We start from the raw sequence: 20052 nt of genomic DNA, 5'->3' as shown, positions 1-20052 counted from the left end.
TTTTTAAACGACATTCAGCTTCGTAGATTTCGAATTTTTTAAGTTGAGAGAGTTTCAATTTTTTTAGAAAATTACAAAAAGGAGAAATGAGACTATCGCTGCATATAAGTCAATTTCAGTAAAAGTCTCTGGGTAGCATTTCAGTACATTAAATGAAAAAGGAGGGGAGTGGGAGATAGTTGTGGCCCTCCGAGTATTTCTAAAAAAAAAAAAAAAAAATAGTAATTTTAAGTAATATTTTCCAGAAGGTTTTGGCCATCCCAATCTTTTGTAATTATGAATTTTGATTCTTCATTTTTTTTTTTTTCTACACTTACATGTAAACTTGTAAACATTTTATATACTTTTCATTACAATATAAAATATTGTGGTCTATTTCAAATAAAATTTAAATATTACTTATTTTTGTATCATTTTATGAAGTACTCTAAAAAAAGACGATGCTCTCCTAATAAGTTTTCCTGGTTCCGTCCCTGGGGCCAACATACCAACCAATACTACAGTTGACTATTTTACAATAATTATTATTGTCTAATTAATGTTTAAATCATCCCTTCAATCCAGATTCCCTCATTCAAATACAACCTAAAAGTAGTTGAAAATTTATATTCCCCATACACCAAAACTTGTATTAATCACTAACCACCACCCACCAAATAAATTTATTCACCTTTGCAATAAATTTGAAATCTTCACTATAAAACGGCACAAAATTCACATCTCTTTTTACTATTAACAAAATTGAAATAATAATAAAATGAAGTCCGATAGAAAATTGGTTTGTTGTGGTGTAATCGGGTTTCTGGCATTGGCCGCGTTGACGGCTAGTCATGCAGTTACAACACCGCCCTGCACTAAAGCCATCGGAAAGCTAATGCCCTGCAAGGATTATCTTGTCGGAAAAGCCAACGGTGTGACGGTCTCGTGCTGCAGCAGTGCTCGTTCGATTCCGGCCGATTCCGGGGTGATCCAAAACTTGTGCGCGTGCCTTAAGAAGGCTGCAAAAGACATGCATATCATTCCCGAGAGAGCTAAGGCACTTACCGGCTTGTGCAAATTGAGTACTCCTTTCCCAGTTGATCCTCGTGTTGCTTGTACGTACTATGTTCGTTAATTACATATACAGTTAAACATCTTTAAATTAATTCAGTTGTGACTAACAAAATTTTATTAATTTAGCGAAATATTAAATTATCGAACTAATAATTTAATACGTTTTTATCGAGTTGGGATCTGCAGAAAGTATTATTTAAGCGAGGTTATTAATTTCTCGAGTATTAATTTATCGAGGTTCTACTGTATACACACACATATATATATTTGTGTGTGTGTATATATATATATATATATATATATATATATATATATATATATATATATGGGTTAATTGTTAATTGATTAGTTCTTTGGTGTTTGTAGGTTTTGATTGATCGTGGATGGAAGCGACGACCAATAACGGAGCTACGCAAGTTACGAATTAAATTGCGTTAAATCGAAGGATCGATGATTACTAATTATGTAGTTTGATGATTAAGTAGCAAGAGAATTTTATATATATGAAAATCGAAATTATTGAAGATATGTCTTCTTTTTTGCAAACTAATAATATGAATGTTTAAAATATAACTTATATTTTAATAAATAGAAAATACAAAAAGATAATTTTTTTTTTTTGTGAGATGGCATATTTGAATCTAACTCTTTGGTTTGATGATCGGGGAATAACACAATATAAACAACAATATAAGTAAATAGGTCGAGAGAAGGCAGATCAACAACTATACGTTGATAGATAATTGTTGGTGTCTTTGGCGAGGGAGATATTTCATTTACATAGGTGTAAACCATCCGAAGTTAGATGGAGGTTACATAGAAATTATATCAGCACTAATATTATGGGATATATATGGTGAAAGGGAGGTATATGGTACAACTAGTTATTCACATTTTGTGGATTTAAACCGTAAATTTAATTAAATAATTATCTACTAAGCACACATATACATGGGTGTATTTATATATGTTTTAAAATCTACTGTTCAAATCCACGCAATTTATATAACCAAGTGTAGTATTTAATTTCCTGGTAAGTTGATGATATACTAGTGGAAAGTTGAAAACCCTCGAGCAATTGAATTAGGAAACTCACATGCTCTATTATTCACTTTTCGCTATTCCCTCACGGTACTACTTCGCTATCGGTTACCCAGGATTATTTAGCCCTGCAAGGTGGTCCTTGTTGATTCACGCAAAATTCCACATGTTCCATGCTAGTAAGGTCAGAGCGTAAGCTAGTGACGCTTTCGGCTACTGGACGTTCGCCATCTAAGGTGTAGCATTCAAACTGTTTCGCACCTTCGTGCTTGTATTGCTCTCCCACAACCCCGTTTTCATGGTTTAGGTTGCTCCCATTTCGCTCGCCGCTACTACGGGGATAGCTTTTGCTTTCTTTTCCTCTGGCTACTATGATTCAGCTCGCCAAGTTGTCTGCTACTAAGATGATTCAGCTCGCCAGGTTGTCTGCTACTAAGATGATTCAACTCGCCAGGTTGTCTCTTGTCAGCCCATGGATTTAGCAACAGTTCGAAAGGTTGCCCTATTCGAAAATCTCCGGATCTATGCTTATTTTCAACTCCCGAAAACATTTTGTCACTTATGTTAGAAACTCACATTCTCTATTATTCGCAGCATAAATTAAGCAAACCAACTTCCATGTATTGAAATGATTTTAGGTAAAATAAAAAATAGAAATAACAACCCAAGTTGTACTATAATAAAAACTAGATTGCAACATAGGAAATTAACAATATAGAGTACTGCTCAGGATCAGCAGTATAAAGTCACAAACCCTTATCTACATACATTCAAGTTTCGGAAGTTTTACGGAACAAAGTACGACATACTTAAGCCGAGTACATTAAAAAAAAAAAAAAAAAAAAAAAAAAAAAAAAAAAAAAAGCAGTATATAATTCACTTCCACGATCCAATTTCCGGCAACTCAGATTTGTCTTCCGCAAAATACACGATATCTCAACCTGGGAAGAAAGGTGTGAAATACCATAAGATCAACACGTCTGATAAGTCCCACTATATACGTCTTCCTCTCGAGTTCTTTGAAGAAGTATTTTGGATTAAAGAAGGGATAATTAGCCAGGTCATCACGTAAAAGAACCGTACGAATCGCTAAGATGTTTCGTCACATACATTGGATTTCAATGTACATCGTACCTTTGTCCCGGATAAGCAAAAAGAGGTAGCAGTCTTTTGTTCTCAATTTTCCTTGATATTGCAGAAACACCCCTATCTCAAAGCCGACTAATATCAAGATATGCTTAAATAAACTCTCGATTGTTCTGTAACAGTCTACCGCAAATACTAAGCTCTCTCGAACAGCTTTAGTTACACCGATGATGTCTGAAGTTACCACGGTCCCGCCATTTTCTTTCTTAAACCATGTCTTGATCTTGTTATGAATTTACAAGAGCACATCTTATTCACAAACCTCGAACACATTCCGAAAATGCACTGGAATCTTCTTGTCGAAAAAAAAACAATTATTCCACCCTCGGGTTTTTCTTCGACAACAGTGATCTTGAAGATTCCTACGCAACTATACAAAATCTTGACCAGAAATCCGGACGTCAATTCAAGAAAAAAGCAAGTATGGTCACCCCAATTTTTTTTCTTCCAAACATTTGAACCTAAAATAGATACACCCTCTGTATCTAACGCCCATAGCATGCATCATAAAAGATCTCTAAAGTCTCGATGGTTTGTCTAACCACAGTGAAGTACCTTCCGAAAGTCGTCTTAAACGAGAAGTTCTACAAGAAACCAAAAATTACCTACTTTTGTACCGTCCAAAGGCTGCTTACTTTTGCAGCCACTTACTCTGAAAGGGAAGAGGGCGATATATATATATAACCAGTTCTTATTAATTTCAAAACCAATTTCACGTAATGTAGCGGAAACTCCACGCTACCCTCTTAACCCTTCCACGTAAATTTTTCTTGTCGAGATTTATGTAGCAGCTGCCAACCCCTCTGAATCGGGGTTGACTTCTGCAACTGTAATCTTAATCGGTTTCCATCCTGACTGATAATTATACGTAATCCATCTTTTCATAGTTACCATTTGCAAGATCTGGAGTATTTCACCCAATGAAAGATCTTTCAAGCACATCTTTCTCATAATTGTCGCTGCCTCGTACCTAAGAAGACCACATTAGGAACGTGATATTTTTAAACGTGTCGGAAACAAACAAAAGGGAAAATTACACTTTTCGTCCCTAGGGTTTACCTCGATTTCACATTTGGTCCCCCTTGTTCACAAAAAAAAATTTAGTCCCTCATGTTTCAACAGCTTAACACTTCTAATCCTTTCGGTCAATTTTCCGTTAGAACTAATGGAACGGAAAGGACCGAAAGTGATAAATTGTTGAGACGTAAGCCACTAAATTTGTTTTTTAGCAAACAAGAGGGACCAAATGTGAAATCAAGGTAAACCTGAGGGACTAAAAGAGTAATTTTCCCCAAATAAAACAATATCCAGAATAGCTCACGAGATGAGGATCGACAAAATTATACAAAGCAAAAACCGAAACGAAAATACACCGAAGACAATCAATAATATACCTGCATTCGGTATCCAGCATGGCAGATCGTCCAACAGGGGACGACAGAAATTTCTGAATTTCATCCCATGTTGATTTTGGGCACTTGTTCGGATCCCCGCCCATAGGATTTACGCACTGCCATAGTTTCTCGTTTCTCCCAACATACAACTGCAAGTTACCCAATTGTTGCTGTATGACAAACTGCTGCTCAACGGCACATGCCAAAGCTTTCTTAATATCAGTATTTTGATGTCGGGTGTCTCCATATCTGACGCAACCAGATATATTTTCTTCGGTCGGCATAATCTTCTCGTTTTTAAGTGTGTTTAAAGCGAGTATAACGATTCCAATAAGACCCTGTTCGTGCTCGGAAGGTTTAGGGCAACCCGGTGTTCCCCACACACCATTAATTGCAGTCGAAGGTTTCTTTTGTGGGTTGTATCCTTTTTGGGGTCCGTTTAAGTTTACACGGTTTGGAGTTTCTGTTGAAGAAGTTTGTCTTCTCTCTCCTCCTCCGTATCGTTGTTGATCATTCCTTTGATGCTGGGAAATGATTAAATTGCCGATATCGGGTACGTAATTGGGCGGGCCGGACGTCAAATTGGGCGGGTCGGGTCTGTAAGGCATTGATCCATTTGGCGGGCGCCAATGCTGATTGGTAAAAGACGAGCTAGCATGCGGCAGGGCGGGTTCGACAGGTGGACTAACTGTCGGCCTTAACAAATGAGGGTAGTGATTTTGGTGAGTAGTAGCAACTTTTGGATTATAATTAGTACCAGATAATTGTTGGGGATCATTGAACTGCTTAGGGTACCCGTATTTTTGGCCATTGGAAATGTTATGATCTTCGTCAGAACCAATTATGTTGTTCGGGTTTCTCGGCATGCTACTAGGTTGAGTGCCGTTTCTTCGAATCTGTTTCCCTTTAGATTTTACATCAGTCCCTCTTCCCATATTCAAGAATCTTTGATTTCCCAAATCGGGGGGGTGGTTTACCATAACTGAATCTGTACGTGACGAGTCGGGGGCAGATAGATACATGCTGTTGTTGCTGTTACTTACGAATTGGGCAGATTCGGCGGATGTAAGGGGGGGCCCACCCGCTGAGAGACTAGTCCAGAGCCATACACTCTTTGCAGCAGCAATAAGTGGGGCGGAAGCTTTGAGTGGTTGAGCTAGAAGAATGTTGTACCTACGCATACGCAACTGATGAAGGGCATTTGAGAAGTCTCGATCTCCGGAAATTAGTAGATAATTGCCGGGCGCGGGATTGTCGACCGCCCAAAATAACATATCAACCAGAATCTTCTTGTCACTTGCATCTTTCACACCTGAATGTATTTTCAATCCAATGTTTGAATTCAGCATAATTAGCCAATTAAGGGAAGTAGTAGTAACATGAACATGATAAACAGACCAAACAATAGCCTCGATGCCTAATTTTCTGGCCAAGGATTCCCCCCAACCCCCAAAACTAACAGACAATCTCTCATATTTCGGTGCTTATCTTCACTAGATTGCTCAAATATAAATGAAAACGAAAATTAAGACGAACAAGGATCATTACTGGCTCACATCTCGCCGCCCAACCCCACTACCCACCCCAAACCAAAAAAATAAATAAATTGTAGACAAAATGAATGTATTATTCTGACTTTTTCTCTTTTTTTTTTAGTTTTTACACTATGCAATGATTTTCATTCTAATTTGACTAAAATAGTGTAACATTTATTGATTATATTATAAAACACAAAAAAATATTGCAATTATTATAATTCATTTCAAAATTTTATTCTTTATATTGGTGCAGAATTGGAGGATAATATTTCGACCCAAAAAAAACAAAAAAAAAGTGTGCGATGCACACAAAAAAAACTATTGTAAACATTGAAAACTCAAAGGCAAAAGGAAAAAATAGAACTCATCAAAAAAGAGGCGAAATCCCAACTTAGGAGATCCTACGGTTTTGAGCCGTGGATCTACATAAATAACTAACCATGAAACACACATACACATGGGTATGTGTTACTATGTGTAGATCAATGGTGTAAAACTACATAGTGTATTTCACGAGGTGTAGAATCTACAATACCCGGAAAACCCTAAAGACAGCATAAATAATATCAATGCACTTAAGTAGTTAACTAAACTCCACATCTCCGATCTGCGCAGAAGAAAATCAATTCATAAAAAAAAAAAATTAACAAAAATAATCACCAAGTTACAAACTTCACTAATTAGCAAGTCAAATAGAATTATCTTAAAAAATAATAATAATTATTATAATAATAATCATCAAGTACAAACGATCCCCAAAAAAATTGAAGCAAAGCAAAAATAAAAAAATCAGTAAAAGATTTTTACCGTTGGGGACGTGATTGAGGGCGACGCCGGTGCTGTTAAGCGCCTGCTGAACGGCCGGCGAAATCCTGGTGGTGTCGCCGTAGGCGGAGATGGAGACGGGGCCGCAGTAGTTCATCTTGACCAGGGCGGAGCTTATGTTCTGCGCTATGGTGTGCGGATCGCACGTCTTCGGCACGTGGCAGTTCTCGATGTCCCACCACACCGACGTCTTCGCCTTCACGTACTGCTCCTCCGCCGCCGACATCTGCGGCCCGTCTCCACCCATCACTCCGGCCAGATTCAACCCCCAAAATCAATCGGACAGTTCAATAAAAAAAAAAAAAAAACACAAAATTGATTCGCGAATTTGGACTGATTAGATCGAGGGCTGGTGGATGTAGGTAGAGGCGCACGTTAGCATACTTGGTGGTAGTCGTCGTCGTCGTCGTGGTGTATTTTCTCTCTCTTCTTTCTCTCTCTTCTTTTCTTCTTTTTTTTTTTTCTTTTTTCGATTTTCTTATTTAATTCAATGGTGCGCGTGCCGTGTGCGGACGAAGGAAGACTATCATCAGGACTCGATAGATAGACTTCTTGGAATGAGAGTGTGCAGTGGGGGCACGACTTTTCGTTGGCGTGTGAAAAGACTATTTTACCCTTGTAGAAGATCCAGCTTTTTTTTTTTTGACAAGATTTTCTGATTTCTGACGAATGACGCCTTCTCGTCCCGTGCGCTGATCGGGAAAATGGGATTTTTTTTTTAGGTATCAATTTACGAAAATCCTCTCCTTTTTTGTTTATTACAACCATCCCTCAATTATAATTTTTTTTACACATCCATCTTTACGGTTTCAAATTTAGTTGGATCTTCGAAATTATATGGAATATTATCACTTTTGTACCCGTTTTATCCCATTCGAACTCCATATTTTGAAGCAGGATGATCATAATATGTGTTTTTTGGCTTGTATATATCAGATTGTGGTGCATCAAAAGCTGTATTTTTACACAAACGAGTACAAACTAGAGTACATTCCATGAATTCTAGATGACTATGTTGAATTTGACACCATAAGGATGGAGGTGTAAGAAAAAATCATAGTTGAAGGAGTTGATGTAATTATCCAAACAATAAGGGTTTTTTCGTAAATTGCCATGCATCAGGGTGGTTGTAATTTACCCTTTTTTTTTTTAACAAGTTTTTCTGATTTTCTTTCTTTGATAACTGCAATTTAGGGATGGAAATTGGAGTGGAACTTCCGATTCCCATCAATTTCGACCCGAAAATATTTAAATTTGGTAACGTAATTTTTATTCTGATTTATGAAGTTCTGGTTCTTCCGAATTTATTTGTAATGGAATTGGAATAGTATATAAAATTACCGGCAATTTTGATTTCCGATCTAATTTTAGTTCTGAATATTTATATGGTTTTTAGAAATATATAGAATATTACTATGATATGTTTTGTAATTTCATAATATAACTTTTGGTATATTTTATATAAAAAAATATTAATATCGAATGGTGAAGTAAATTAAAACCTTATAAAAAATTAATTGGTATCAGAATTTTATGTTGCATTTTTTCTTATAAGAAAACCTATGTTTCAATTTGTTGTTCCTACACGTATTTTTATTTATTGCGGTTTGTCGAATTCTCTTTTGAATTTTTTTGCCTTTGGCTGCAAAATTTCAAAAAAAGATAGAAAAATATTGTGAAAATATTTATTATATCCGAATTTGGAATGAGAGATTATAAACTAATGTAATTTCTGAAATTTCCGAAATTCAACCGATTCCGAAGCATTCCGAATACGGAATGAATTTTTGCATTCCGATTTTCTTGGAACAGAAATTGGAACCCATTTTTTTACTTTCGAAAAACTTTGGAAATTTTCTGAAAAAACCATTTCCGATCCATTCGATCCGATTTCCACCCCTACTCAATTAGATCTTTAATATTCTTGTGAAAAAGTTAAATAATTAGATGATCGATAATACCAACTAACCAACTCATTTTGCAATAGATCGATAAAGTAGGTGCCAATTATTATATGGCCCGTAATATTTGGACCGATAAGCAAAGTCTATTGATCGGATTGAGTCGAATCGATGAATGATCGATAATTACTCAACCGATCCATGTCTAACCCTAATTTTTGCATATTAGGTTACTAATTGCTTCTCGATTATCCTTCAACTGTAACAAGAATCATTAACTTATCAAATATTTTGTTAGAGCCTTGACTTATCAAATAATCTAGGGTGCTATGATGCATGGAAACTTCAACCCACACGCGTTTTAACGTTTCGGAAACTGAAACTCCATGATACCTGTCGGAAACGTTTTGGTGTCGTTTCCATAAATATTAAAAGTTTCAGAGACTTCTCAGATAACAATGAAAAATTGGAAATGCGTTTCCCCACATAATAATCTAAATTTCATTTTAAATAAAAACTTCGAATTGCATACGCTTTAAAAAAAATCTTAAATATTATGTCTCATTTTCACTTCTAGTGGTGTTTTAATATTTTTGTAACTGTTAATTCCACACTATAATAAATTTATATGCCCGAATGTAATTTGTAGAATGATATTAAACATTATTTTTTATAATATTTGTAGAATGATATTAAACATTATAATATTTTTTTAGAAATTATGAATGCACCCTATATTTTTATTATTTACGCGTTTCCCCACGTTCCCGTATCCAACTTTTTAGAAAACGGAGTTTGACCGTGTTAGTTTCCCTGTTTCCCCGTGTCCGCGATCCCGTGTCCATGCTGCATAGCTAGGGTGAAATATATTTTACCCCTTCGGCTATGGAGGGTGTAACACCTAACCTCTTACATATCAAATATAACACTTACTATTTTCTACCTGTTTAAATCTTTATACTAGGGGCTAGTTTTGTAGAATTTTAGTCGATATTTAAATAGATAACATATGACAACAAATATTATGAAGTTTATTCGCAAGGATATTTGTTCATACGGATTTGATCATAACTCAATCGTATGATCTGATGTTCAAATTGACTTGATTCAAGTGGCATTGGGAACCAATTCAAATGGCTACAACTTTCATATTTTAACTCTCTTACTTTCATAACTTTCTCCAAATTGGTATATGTGAACAGTTCCGGCGCCCGAGCACGGGAAAGCAGACACTTGAGCGCTACAAATTGAGAAGGCCAAAACAAAGGCTTAAATTAATACAACACTTTACCATATTTTGAACCAAATTTTGCATCACAAAAATTACAGAACTTGCGTATTTTGAAAGTTGTACTTTAATAATTATGAACAAAACCAAAAAAGTTGGCTATATTTCCACCATTAACACAATGAATCAATTTGTGAAGTTGTATAATATAATGAATTAAATATCGAAAAAAGTAATATAACGAATTACGATATTTTAACTATACAACTATTACATTCTTTAATATGGTCACTCAAATAGGTTTTTTACCACACTCTTGCCCTACCAACCAAATGACCCTAGGTCAGACATTGTATGAGTGTATAAGTTTATGATTATGTGCAGATCAACAGTTCAAAATTTATTCGATGCAATTCATTGGGTGTAGCATCAAATAAGCGGTAAAATATACTTGCTTAGTTATAGTTATACTTATCTCAACACATTGAGAATACACATACCCAAAAATTATACAAATGGTTACACACACACACACAAAAAGGCAATAGTAATTAGAACATGTCACAATATGTATTAGATAAAAAAAATGTCAAAATTAATCTGAAACTAAAACTCAAATAATACCATAACATATTTCCTAACAAAAGAAAAAAGTTGAGAAGATAGTATGATGCAATATCTTTTGTAGGAAAAAAAAACATGAATAGGCCAACTCATTATACCAACAGTTATCTGAATCGTCGCTTGAGTATTTAATAATGTTATGTGGACCACCGTACATTGTTAAAACGAACGTCTTTTTACGCTTACTCTTTGTTCCTAAAAAAAAATCCAAATTCAGATAAATAAATTGCTAATCATATATGTTCAACAAAATCAAATGTAATGTAAGCATAAAATTTGTGCTCAAACTACTCAACGGTGCGTTGAATCCCTTGCCCAGTAGCATTAGCATGCACATGTATAATCCACAATTATACATTTTGGTGTTTTGATATTCCGTTTCCACAATTATACATTTTGGTGTTTTGATATTCAGTTTGTACTGTATTAAAAGTTGGAAGAAAAATAATATTTTTTCAATTTACGTATTTTATTAAATATGTGTACCCAATTTGCTATTTCATAATTCCGGAGTACCGAATTGAATCTTGTTTTTAGTCCTACAAAGTCCCATTCCAACAACACTTTCTCTATTTTTTTTACCTGCATTATTCAGGATATGATTAGTTGTGTCATACACTTGTCGACAATAATAGAACTATACCCAGAGTTATGTCGTGATTATCAATGACAATGTCCATCCAATGAGTATCGGTTTTCGTTGTGGAGAGAGAATCGCAAGTAGACACCGTAGCACACAAAACTAATGTTCCATATTGTCGTTAATTGGTATGTAAATATCCTTAACAGTGGATAGGGAACCAACGAAACTTTTATCCACTGAAAAAAAATTCTCATGAATATCTTCAATGTTTCAAGTGCCGTCTTACGTCATCATTTGCTGAATTACCAAATAATTTACATATTATTATTTTCTTTAATTTTCTCTCCGAAATTAAATGTAAATAATAATCATATGAAATGTATTAACAATCATTTCACTAAATACATACTGAAAATTTAGTAGGGTGCTTTCGGTGTCGACCGTTAACTTATATGTAAAACTTATCACATAACTTATTCACTTTGTACAAATTCACATATTTTACTTGTTGTGAGTATATTTAATCCCGTACTCGGTCAAAAAAAAGGAAAATCCTCATACCCGCCTCATTTTTTCTCGGGGTGGGTAATACCCAAAAATTTCGGGGTGGGTCGAGGCGAGTCAAATTGCTATCCCTATGCTTTTGGTGCCGACCGTTAACTTATATGTAAAATCACATAAATTATTCACTTGGTACAAATTCATATATATTACATTATTGTTAGGGCTGGCAATCAGTTTATGTGAGCCGAGTTTGGGTCGACTCAAGCTTACGTATCATCTGACCTTGACACTATAGGCTCAAACTCACATACCATCGGACCTCATTAGTATAGGCTCATGCTCGGCTCATGTATTTTTTTCGGGTTTCGGGTTTATATCGGACTCCATTACTATATAACTGTAATGAGTAAGAAAAATAATAAAAACAATTGATAAACAAGATTTACCTCCCATTGAAGTCAATCCAGAAAAAAGACCTCAACGATCTTTGCATGTTATTGGAAAAACTTAAAAACAAAGATTGAAAGACGTAAAAAAGGATTAGTAACTCTTATTATTGTAAACTTTTTTATTCTCAAATTTCGGTGATAAATTTCAGCAATTAGATTTTGGTGAGTATTTTTCATTTGATTCCTATTTACTAATTGCCACCGCTACTACTTAATTTCTTTTATTTTGCAAAATAAAATAATTTTACACGGTTGTAACTTGTATGTTGTCATAGTATTAAAATAATCAATGTATTATATATTCTATTAAACCTAAATAGTCGGGCTTTCTTCGGATTGAGCCATAGTAGGGTCAAACTCGGCTCATAAATAAACCGAGTTTAGTAAGATGGCTCAGACTCGGTCCGGCTCACTAAAAAGTAGCATCGGCTCAAATATAATCGGGCCAAATTATGGGGCATCGGTTAGGCTCGCCTCAATTGCCGGTCCTAATTATTGTGAGTATATTTAATGCAACGATTGAGATGGAAATTTGAACATAACCATCGACCACTGATTGCTATCCAAACTTTTCTAAATTTGGAAAAAAAAAATTATTCCGAACTTCACAGATGCGATTCCGATTTTTCTGCATTTTTTGGAACGTAAAATAGAATATGTATGTGATTTCGATTTTTGATCCGATTTTATTTTTCGAAAACAATTGCAAAAATTTGGATTTTCCTTTCTTCTGAAGATTAAACTTATGATATTGGTATTATTATGCAATTATATTTTAGGTGACTAAAAAACAGGAATTCTGAATTCCGCCGATTCCAATAAAAAATATTCGATTTCAGTATGAGTTTTCTCATTCCAATTCCTGATTTTTCCGATTTTTTTTAACGGAATAAGAATTAGTTTTCACTTCCCAATCTTTTTTCACGAAAGTGTTTATTACGATCCGATCCGCCCAGTTTCCACCCCGATGAGATCGATATGTTTGGGCCATAAATGGGCCTGTTAAACACACTGCTCTTTTAATAGTGGGCCTAAAATGTTTTTGAGCCACGTCTTTAGATACTGCCACGTGGGGCATACGAATTTTTTTAGATTTCCCGCGTTGAGGGTAAATTCGAACTAGGTTCGGATCTTGTCATTTCCCCCGAGGCTCGGGTTCCTCCGAACCTAAGGCTCCGCCATCTTGTCTTTAATTCACACGATTCCCGCACTCAAAACACGCGCCACACGCACTAATCTCCGCCCTTGGTTTCATCTCTCCTCTGCTCAACGCCGTTGATAATTTGAACGAAGAACTCAAACACAGTTGAATTTTTTTTTTTTTTTTTTGAGTAAACACAGTTGAATTAATAACTAATAAATTCTCTCTCTCTCTCTCTCTCTCTCTCAGCTTTCTCTCTCTAGTACATACTGTGAATACATTCTGGTAAAAGTGATGTAACTGGATTTTGTGATTGCAGAAAATCTGTCGACATCTACAAAGTGTGTATGATTCTCTCTCTCTAAAAATGTGTCTGTATATATTCTGTATGTATATATCTGCATGTATATGTATAGATGAGTGTTTGACTGACATAACCGGAGCTGTATATTGAGCTACAAATTGATGTGTGGCTGAGATAAATGCTGTATAGATTTAAAATAAAAATGACTATAGATTTGAATTAAATGCTGTAGGAGCTAAATCGTTCACATATAGACGGCGATAGGTTTCTGTGTGGGGTTTAGCTTTCATTAATTGCAATTTGTAGAGAGAGAGAGAGAGAGAGAGAGAGAGAGAGAGAGTGTAGTGATTTAAATTTCTGATTTTTTTTTGTCTTCTGCTGCTGAAGTAAAAAAGACGCTGTCAATTTGGGGATAATCATGCCGGCATCGGCGGAGAGACGGGTGGTGCCGCCGTCGGCGGCGGCGGTGGCGCGGGAAGTGGATCCGTTGCTGAAGGATCTGAACGAGAAGAAACAGAATTTCCGGCGGAACGTGGTGTCTATAGCGGCGGAGCTCAAGGAGGTGCGCGGCCGCCTCGCCTCTCAGGAGCAGTGCTTTGCCGAAGAAACCCTAACCAGACAGGTACGGTGAAATTAAATTAAATATATATGCCCGATTCATTTAATTGCATGTAGTTCATCGCTTTTATTGTTTGAACTAATATATAGTTAAATCTCTATAAATCAATAGAGTCGGGGCGAACTAAATTCTATTAATTTAGCGAAATATTAAATTATCGAACTAATATTTTAATAAGCTTTTGCCGAGTCCGGAACTGAAGAAACTATTATTTAAACGAGGTTATTAATTTATGAGTATTATCGAGGTTCTACGGGAATGAGTTTGAAAAATTGTGCCCTTTTCCCCTTTTATTTAATTAAAACATTAGATCACTATAATATATTATATTGAAATTTGTTTTAAAATTGATTTGTAAAGGAAGCAGAAACCAAAGCAAAGATGATGGAGGAAGAGATGAGAAGATTGCAGAAGAATTTAGAGGAGAGAAACTTTCAGCTTCAGACTTCAACATCTGCCGTTGAGATGGTATTTTTTGCTAATTTCTTTCAAAATCTTTATAGTGTCTAATAAATTTTTTTTTTTCATTTTTTCATTTTATTTGAGAGATTTATAAAATCGGTGGGGGGCATGGACCCCGATGCGGTATATTCTGTAGTTTCCATGTCAAACACACATGTTGTTACTCTTTATGGTTGCTTTTTTGGCTTCTCTTGTTTGTTCTATTTGGGAAATTGTATTTAGATTTAAATGTGTTGTAGATTATAAATCCTCAATCTACAATAGTTGCTGAATTGAACATACGTTAGTCTGACACATTTGACAACGTTGTAGTAATAGATTTTGATGTACCCTGTTTATTCACTTTTTTCCTATCACGTTTCTTGTTTTATCACTCATTGGTCCCTTAGTATCTACTATTATCGATGGAGAGTAAAATGAGTTGTGGGAAAAAAAATGGTGTATTGTGTTAGTTATGTTTGTACTTGGATTGAGTTCTGCGTTCTTGAGTAAAGAAGCCGATTTAACTGATTTATGATTTTTTTCGTTAATTGAATTTCTTCTAATAATCCGTGCGTCGGTCATTTTTGTGACAGTATGTCAAAGAATTGGATGCTTTGAGATTGCAGCTCAACGCAACGAAAGCAACTGCAGAGGCGAGTGCACTATCCGCACAATCTGCACAGTTACAATGTTCGTCACTCGTGAAAGAATTGGAAGAGAAAAATTACTCTTTGAAAGAACACGAAGTTCGCATAAAGAAACTAGGCGAACAATTAGACCTTCTGCATAACGATCTTCAAGCAAGAGAATATTCCCAAACGCAGCTCAAAGACGAAGTCTCTCGAATCGAGCACGAGATAATGCAAACATTAGCAAAAGCTGGATCGAACAAAAAAGACAGCGAGCTTATGAAAATACTCGACGAGGCTTCACCGAGAAATTTCGATAAGATTAATAAGCTTTTGATGGTAAAAGATGAAGAAATAGCCAAGCTGAGAGACGAAATCAGAATTATGTCTGCCCATTGGAAGCTTAAAACGAAAGAGCTCGAATACCAGGTTTGTGTATAAATCAGTTTGTGTTCGTCTCTGTTTAGCTCTTCGATTAATTGCTTTCTAACTCATTACAATAATTTATTAATTATCTGGATACAGTTAGAGAAGCAGGGTAGAGCAGATGAAGATTTAAGAAAGAAAGTTCTCAAGTTAGAGTTCTGTCTCCAAGAAGCACGTTGTCAAAATCGCAAGCTCCAAAGAGTAATATTTCTTGAATCTTTCATATATATGATATTGATAAAAATTATCATTAATAAATTATACGGGCAAATTACGGCCAACCCCCTGAGGTAAGGTCATATTACGAAAAAACCCTTCCTGTTTGGGTAATTAAAACCATTCCCCTCATCTATGTATTCTCTTACGAAAAAATCCTCTTTCAGTAGGTAAATTTGACACCATAAGGGTGGACGAAGACATTACATAGTTGAGGGAGGTGGCTGTAATTATCCAAACATGAGGGTTTTTTAGTAATTTGACCTTACCTCGGGGGTGAAAGTAATTTACCCTGATTTTAAAACATAAATACACTTTGGCTCATATTGAATCATAACATTCTAAATTGAATATTTTGTCCAAACATGCAAAAAATGTCACCATCATCAGCTTAAAAGTCTAAATCAGAAGTTATGATTACTAATCAATTACATTTCTTGATTATCTCTGTTTTATAGATGGGAGAGCGGAGAGAAAAAGCTCTAAAGGAATTAAGAGACCAATTGGTGGCCAAAAAAACCGGTGCACCTACGAGCAGCAGCGAAAACCCGAATTTCTGGGAGAGCCCGAGTTTCAAGATCGTTGTTTCAATGTCAATGTTCATCTTGGTAGTGTTCTCGAAACGGTAACGTTATTCAATCCAATCATCTATTGATCTTGTATATTAATTATTCGGTAGTAACAAAATGTGTATTTTTAGGCTCGAGTTGGGCAATTGAGGATAGATTATGTAGCACATATATTGTATTAAATAATTTGCGATTTTCTATATTCCGAGCATCTTTTTTCTTCTCATTTTTTATTAAAAAGTAGTGGCGGACATATACTCTTGCAGCATTTTTCTAATTTTCGAGCTCGAACTCGAGCTCGACAAATTCCACGGCAAAAGTAAAAAGGATCAAGGAAAAGATTCTTAGAAGGAGAAATTTTGCAAGATTATCCAATTAGTTTTAGCTTGTGGATATATAATAGGAGCCACAATGTAATAACTAGAATAGCCCTATATATATATATATATATATATATATATATATATATATATATAGATGTCTTGCTAAAGTGTATGAGATCTCCTACAATAAGAAATTCCTGAACTATATAGTTTACCTGCAAAGCAAAGAACTGTACATCCCAACATCCCAAAACTCTATGTACTTTGTTAAGGAATGAGCTTCGATTAATTGCGTCTACATATCTCTAGATATCTGAAACAATTCTCCGTGTGATGAATGACGTCACCACAATGATGCAGCCGATGAAGGGCTTTAGTCCGCTCGATGTGGAAATTGTAGAGTTGCCACCTAGCGGGCTTTCACCGAAGCCCGTGATGCCGCCCCCCAGAGCCGGGCTGCCCCCGTTAAAGGCAGCTGGGGGAGTACCGAAACTGCAAAAGCATAATCGAACACGATTAGATCGCCATTTGCTAAGTAAATAGTGATGATTAATAATGCAACAACTGAGGGTGGAAATTGATACGGAATCTATGAATTCCATTAAGGCCTCGTTTCGTTTCAAAATGTTGATGAAGATAAGATCGATTGAATAATTGGTTATGATTACATATTGTTTATGATAATATTAATGTGATACGTGATTATCTTATGTTTGCGATTTGTGATTATTCAATCCTTGTATTGGGTAATATTCATGATAGTGTAATACGATTCGATTAATATTAAGTTCGTGTCAATTTTTTTTTCAATTATTTTTATATATATGACCTAAACTCTAAATTTTTGACAAATCTTGATTATATTGTCTACTGAGTCCTATCCCAGTTCCCAAATGAAGCCTAATCAGTTACGACAGTAATTATTGTATATGAAAAAATCGGTCTTTACCCAATTGGCGATGCCCCAGATGAAGATTCTGTCGTTGGAGTTGGTGTCGGAATTGTGTTGAACGGAGATGGCATCGTAGGTGATGCCGATGAGGATGTTGTGAAAATGCACGAACCGGAACCTGCATATAAATTATGTACATCAGCGGGACTGATTAGCCAATATAATAATTATTTTCGGGTACTAAATCCTGATAAAAGCAATAGTTTGATGAGCCGAAAAAGTTATTAGACTAACCAAACATGTAAATAATTACCTGGATTCACATTGGTTACCATAGCTGTACCACCAAAGTCGCAGCTAGTTTGCACCGGATTCTTCTGATAATAGCTGTTAAAAGCGTACGACGCATGATTCTGCATGCTGTTTGGATTGTAGCAACTTGCCCCCTCCTGAATTCCCGAGCAATCCGCACCTCCGAGCCCACACGCATAGTCGAGCGCCGCCTGGAGAGCGTTCTCCGGCAGGCCGCCCTTCGCCACGCACCAGCTCTGGCCGGGGACCGCCGGACCGCTGGTGGTGGTTGCGGGCGGCCCCACCACTGGAGTGGTGGTGACGGGGTTGGTTATCCCGGGCTGGGCTTGGCCCGGGATAGTGGTGACTGGATTGGTTATTGGGGGATTGAGTACTGGATCTGTGACCGGGATTGTGGGAGGGAATATTGTTGTCGGAGTTGGTGTTCCGGTGATCGGAAATGTGGGGTTTGGAGTTTCCGGTGGGGCGGTGATGGTGGTGGCTGGGGTTGTGACCGGATTGGTTACGGCTGGGGTTGTGACTGGATTGGTTACGGCGGGGTTGGTGGGGTAGGTTGTGATGGGGGGATTAAGGAAATCGTCCTTAATCGTAGTTTCAAGTTGGACTAATTCTCTGCGGTACGAAGTGAGTGTTTGATGATCTTGTGATGTTTTGATTTGTTGTTGAAGAAGATCCTTGGTTGGATGTAGAAACTTTGATCCTGAAAAAATATGGTAAATTTTTCGATTTGTAGATATATATTCAAATAAATATTACTATGAGCTGCAATTGATTATTAAATTATGTAAATAATTAATGACACGACAAAAATATTTGAAAATTTGCTATTGAAACACTGTTCTAATATCCTTTGGATGAATATACATAAATGGTTCAGAAAGTGTCCGATACGAAATATTTCCAAAACGCGGACAAGCTACAATGCAAATTTGAAGTTTTGTCTAACATATATCCTAAAAAAACCTAGAAGACCACAACTAAGGATTATCTACCAACATCATCACTGCATAAACATGCTAATTAAGTCATTCTTATGATATATTTCTCCGAAATGACGACCAACGCGTTCGATCAGAAGTCACCTTCATCGAGGAAAATACGAGAAACTAAAAAAAAATGAAAACTCGAAAACTTTGACTCGACTTACCCGACGATGATGAGCAGAAGACGAGAATCGAGAGGAGGAATAGAAACATGGAAGAAGATGTATCCATCTTGAGGTGAGGTACTAATTCTTGGGGAGTTAATTAAAATGGATATATATATATCTTTTTATATAAATATTAATGGGGTTTGCAAGTATTGAAAAACATGTATGCAAAAAAGGGAAGAAGATATAAAGGATAGAAGAAGGATAAAAGCAAAAGGTGGGGAGAGAATATGTGACAATGATAAAGAGAAAAAAAAAGTGCATACTTTGGTATGAAGAATGAAATGTGAATATATTTTGCCTCTCATTAGTGGAAGGCATCAACTCAAAGACTAAACCTTTATTATACAAAAACAAATGCTCTCTTTCACAAAATCATTATTTATTTATTTATTTTTTATTTTTTTTGGGAGGAATTAATAGACATTAAAAGGTGTGGTGAGGCACATGCACATGCATGCATGACCCAAAAGGAGGATATTATATAAAGCTCTTATTAAAAAGAAAATAATAATAAAAAAAATCGGATATATAAATAGGAATGACGAATGTATACCAATTAATCTTTTCTAAGCTTTGAATATTCGTATTCTAATTCATGGTCCAACGAATCAAAGATATCACTACGTACATAAAGATGTCTTTTTTTTTTTCCTCTCTCTCTCTCACTCAATTGAAGCATATACTTTTGTTATCAAAATAACTATTAATCTTGTATAGGGGTGAAAGTCGGACGGAACG

At 35.8% G+C, this 20052-nt stretch overlaps 4 protein-coding genes across 5 annotated transcripts; 2 read left to right on the top strand and 2 right to left on the bottom strand.

Moving 5' to 3' along the window:
• The first annotated feature begins 728 nt into the window (after positions 1–728).
• LOC148765013 (non-specific lipid-transfer protein AP10-like) lies at positions 729–1577 on the top strand. Its single transcript, XM_088814213.1, has 2 exons — positions 729–1094; positions 1420–1577. Exons 1-2 carry the CDS (start codon positions 758–760, stop codon positions 1428–1430), a joined length of 348 nt encoding a protein of 115 aa, XP_088670339.1. The 5' UTR covers positions 729–757; the 3' UTR covers positions 1431–1577.
• A 1186-nt stretch (positions 1578–2763) lies between these two features.
• LOC105960201 (hypothetical protein) lies at positions 2764–7520 on the bottom strand. Of its 2 annotated transcripts, XM_012984373.2 has the most exons (4): positions 6980–7520; positions 5430–5946; positions 4635–5330; positions 2764–4210 (listed from the first exon to the last, which is right to left on the bottom strand). In XM_012984373.2, exons 1-4 carry the CDS (start codon positions 7242–7244, stop codon positions 4021–4023), a joined length of 1668 nt encoding a protein of 555 aa, XP_012839827.2. In that variant the 5' UTR covers positions 7245–7520; the 3' UTR covers positions 2764–4020. The 2 variants fall into 2 exon arrangements, with proteins under 2 accessions (XP_012839827.2, XP_012839826.2); XM_012984372.2 differs by having other exon boundaries at positions 4635–5946; positions 6980–7518.
• A 6123-nt stretch (positions 7521–13643) lies between these two features.
• LOC105960200 (nuclear envelope-associated protein 2) lies at positions 13644–16834 on the top strand. Its single transcript, XM_012984369.2, has 6 exons — positions 13644–13772; positions 14119–14353; positions 14711–14818; positions 15388–15852; positions 15949–16050; positions 16524–16834. Exons 2-6 carry the CDS (start codon positions 14150–14152, stop codon positions 16692–16694), a joined length of 1050 nt encoding a protein of 349 aa, XP_012839823.2. The 5' UTR covers positions 13644–13772; positions 14119–14149; the 3' UTR covers positions 16695–16834.
• A 306-nt stretch (positions 16835–17140) lies between these two features.
• Positions 17141–19572, bottom strand: LOC105960199 (uncharacterized). Its single transcript, XM_012984368.2, has 4 exons — positions 19309–19572; positions 18163–18861; positions 17907–18027; positions 17141–17449 (listed from the first exon to the last, which is right to left on the bottom strand). Exons 1-4 carry the CDS (start codon positions 19373–19375, stop codon positions 17263–17265), a joined length of 1074 nt encoding a protein of 357 aa, XP_012839822.2. The 5' UTR covers positions 19376–19572; the 3' UTR covers positions 17141–17262.
• Between the last annotated feature and the right edge of the window lie 480 nt (positions 19573–20052).

This window comes from Erythranthe guttata, chromosome 14 (genome assembly GCF_056151865.1).
Source record: "Erythranthe guttata isolate IM_541 chromosome 14, IM_541, whole genome shotgun sequence".
Lineage (NCBI taxonomy): Eukaryota > Viridiplantae > Streptophyta > Magnoliopsida > Lamiales > Phrymaceae > Erythranthe > Erythranthe guttata.
The sequence above is the reverse complement of the archived record's forward strand: the minus strand, read 5'-3'. Positions and strand labels throughout refer to the sequence as shown.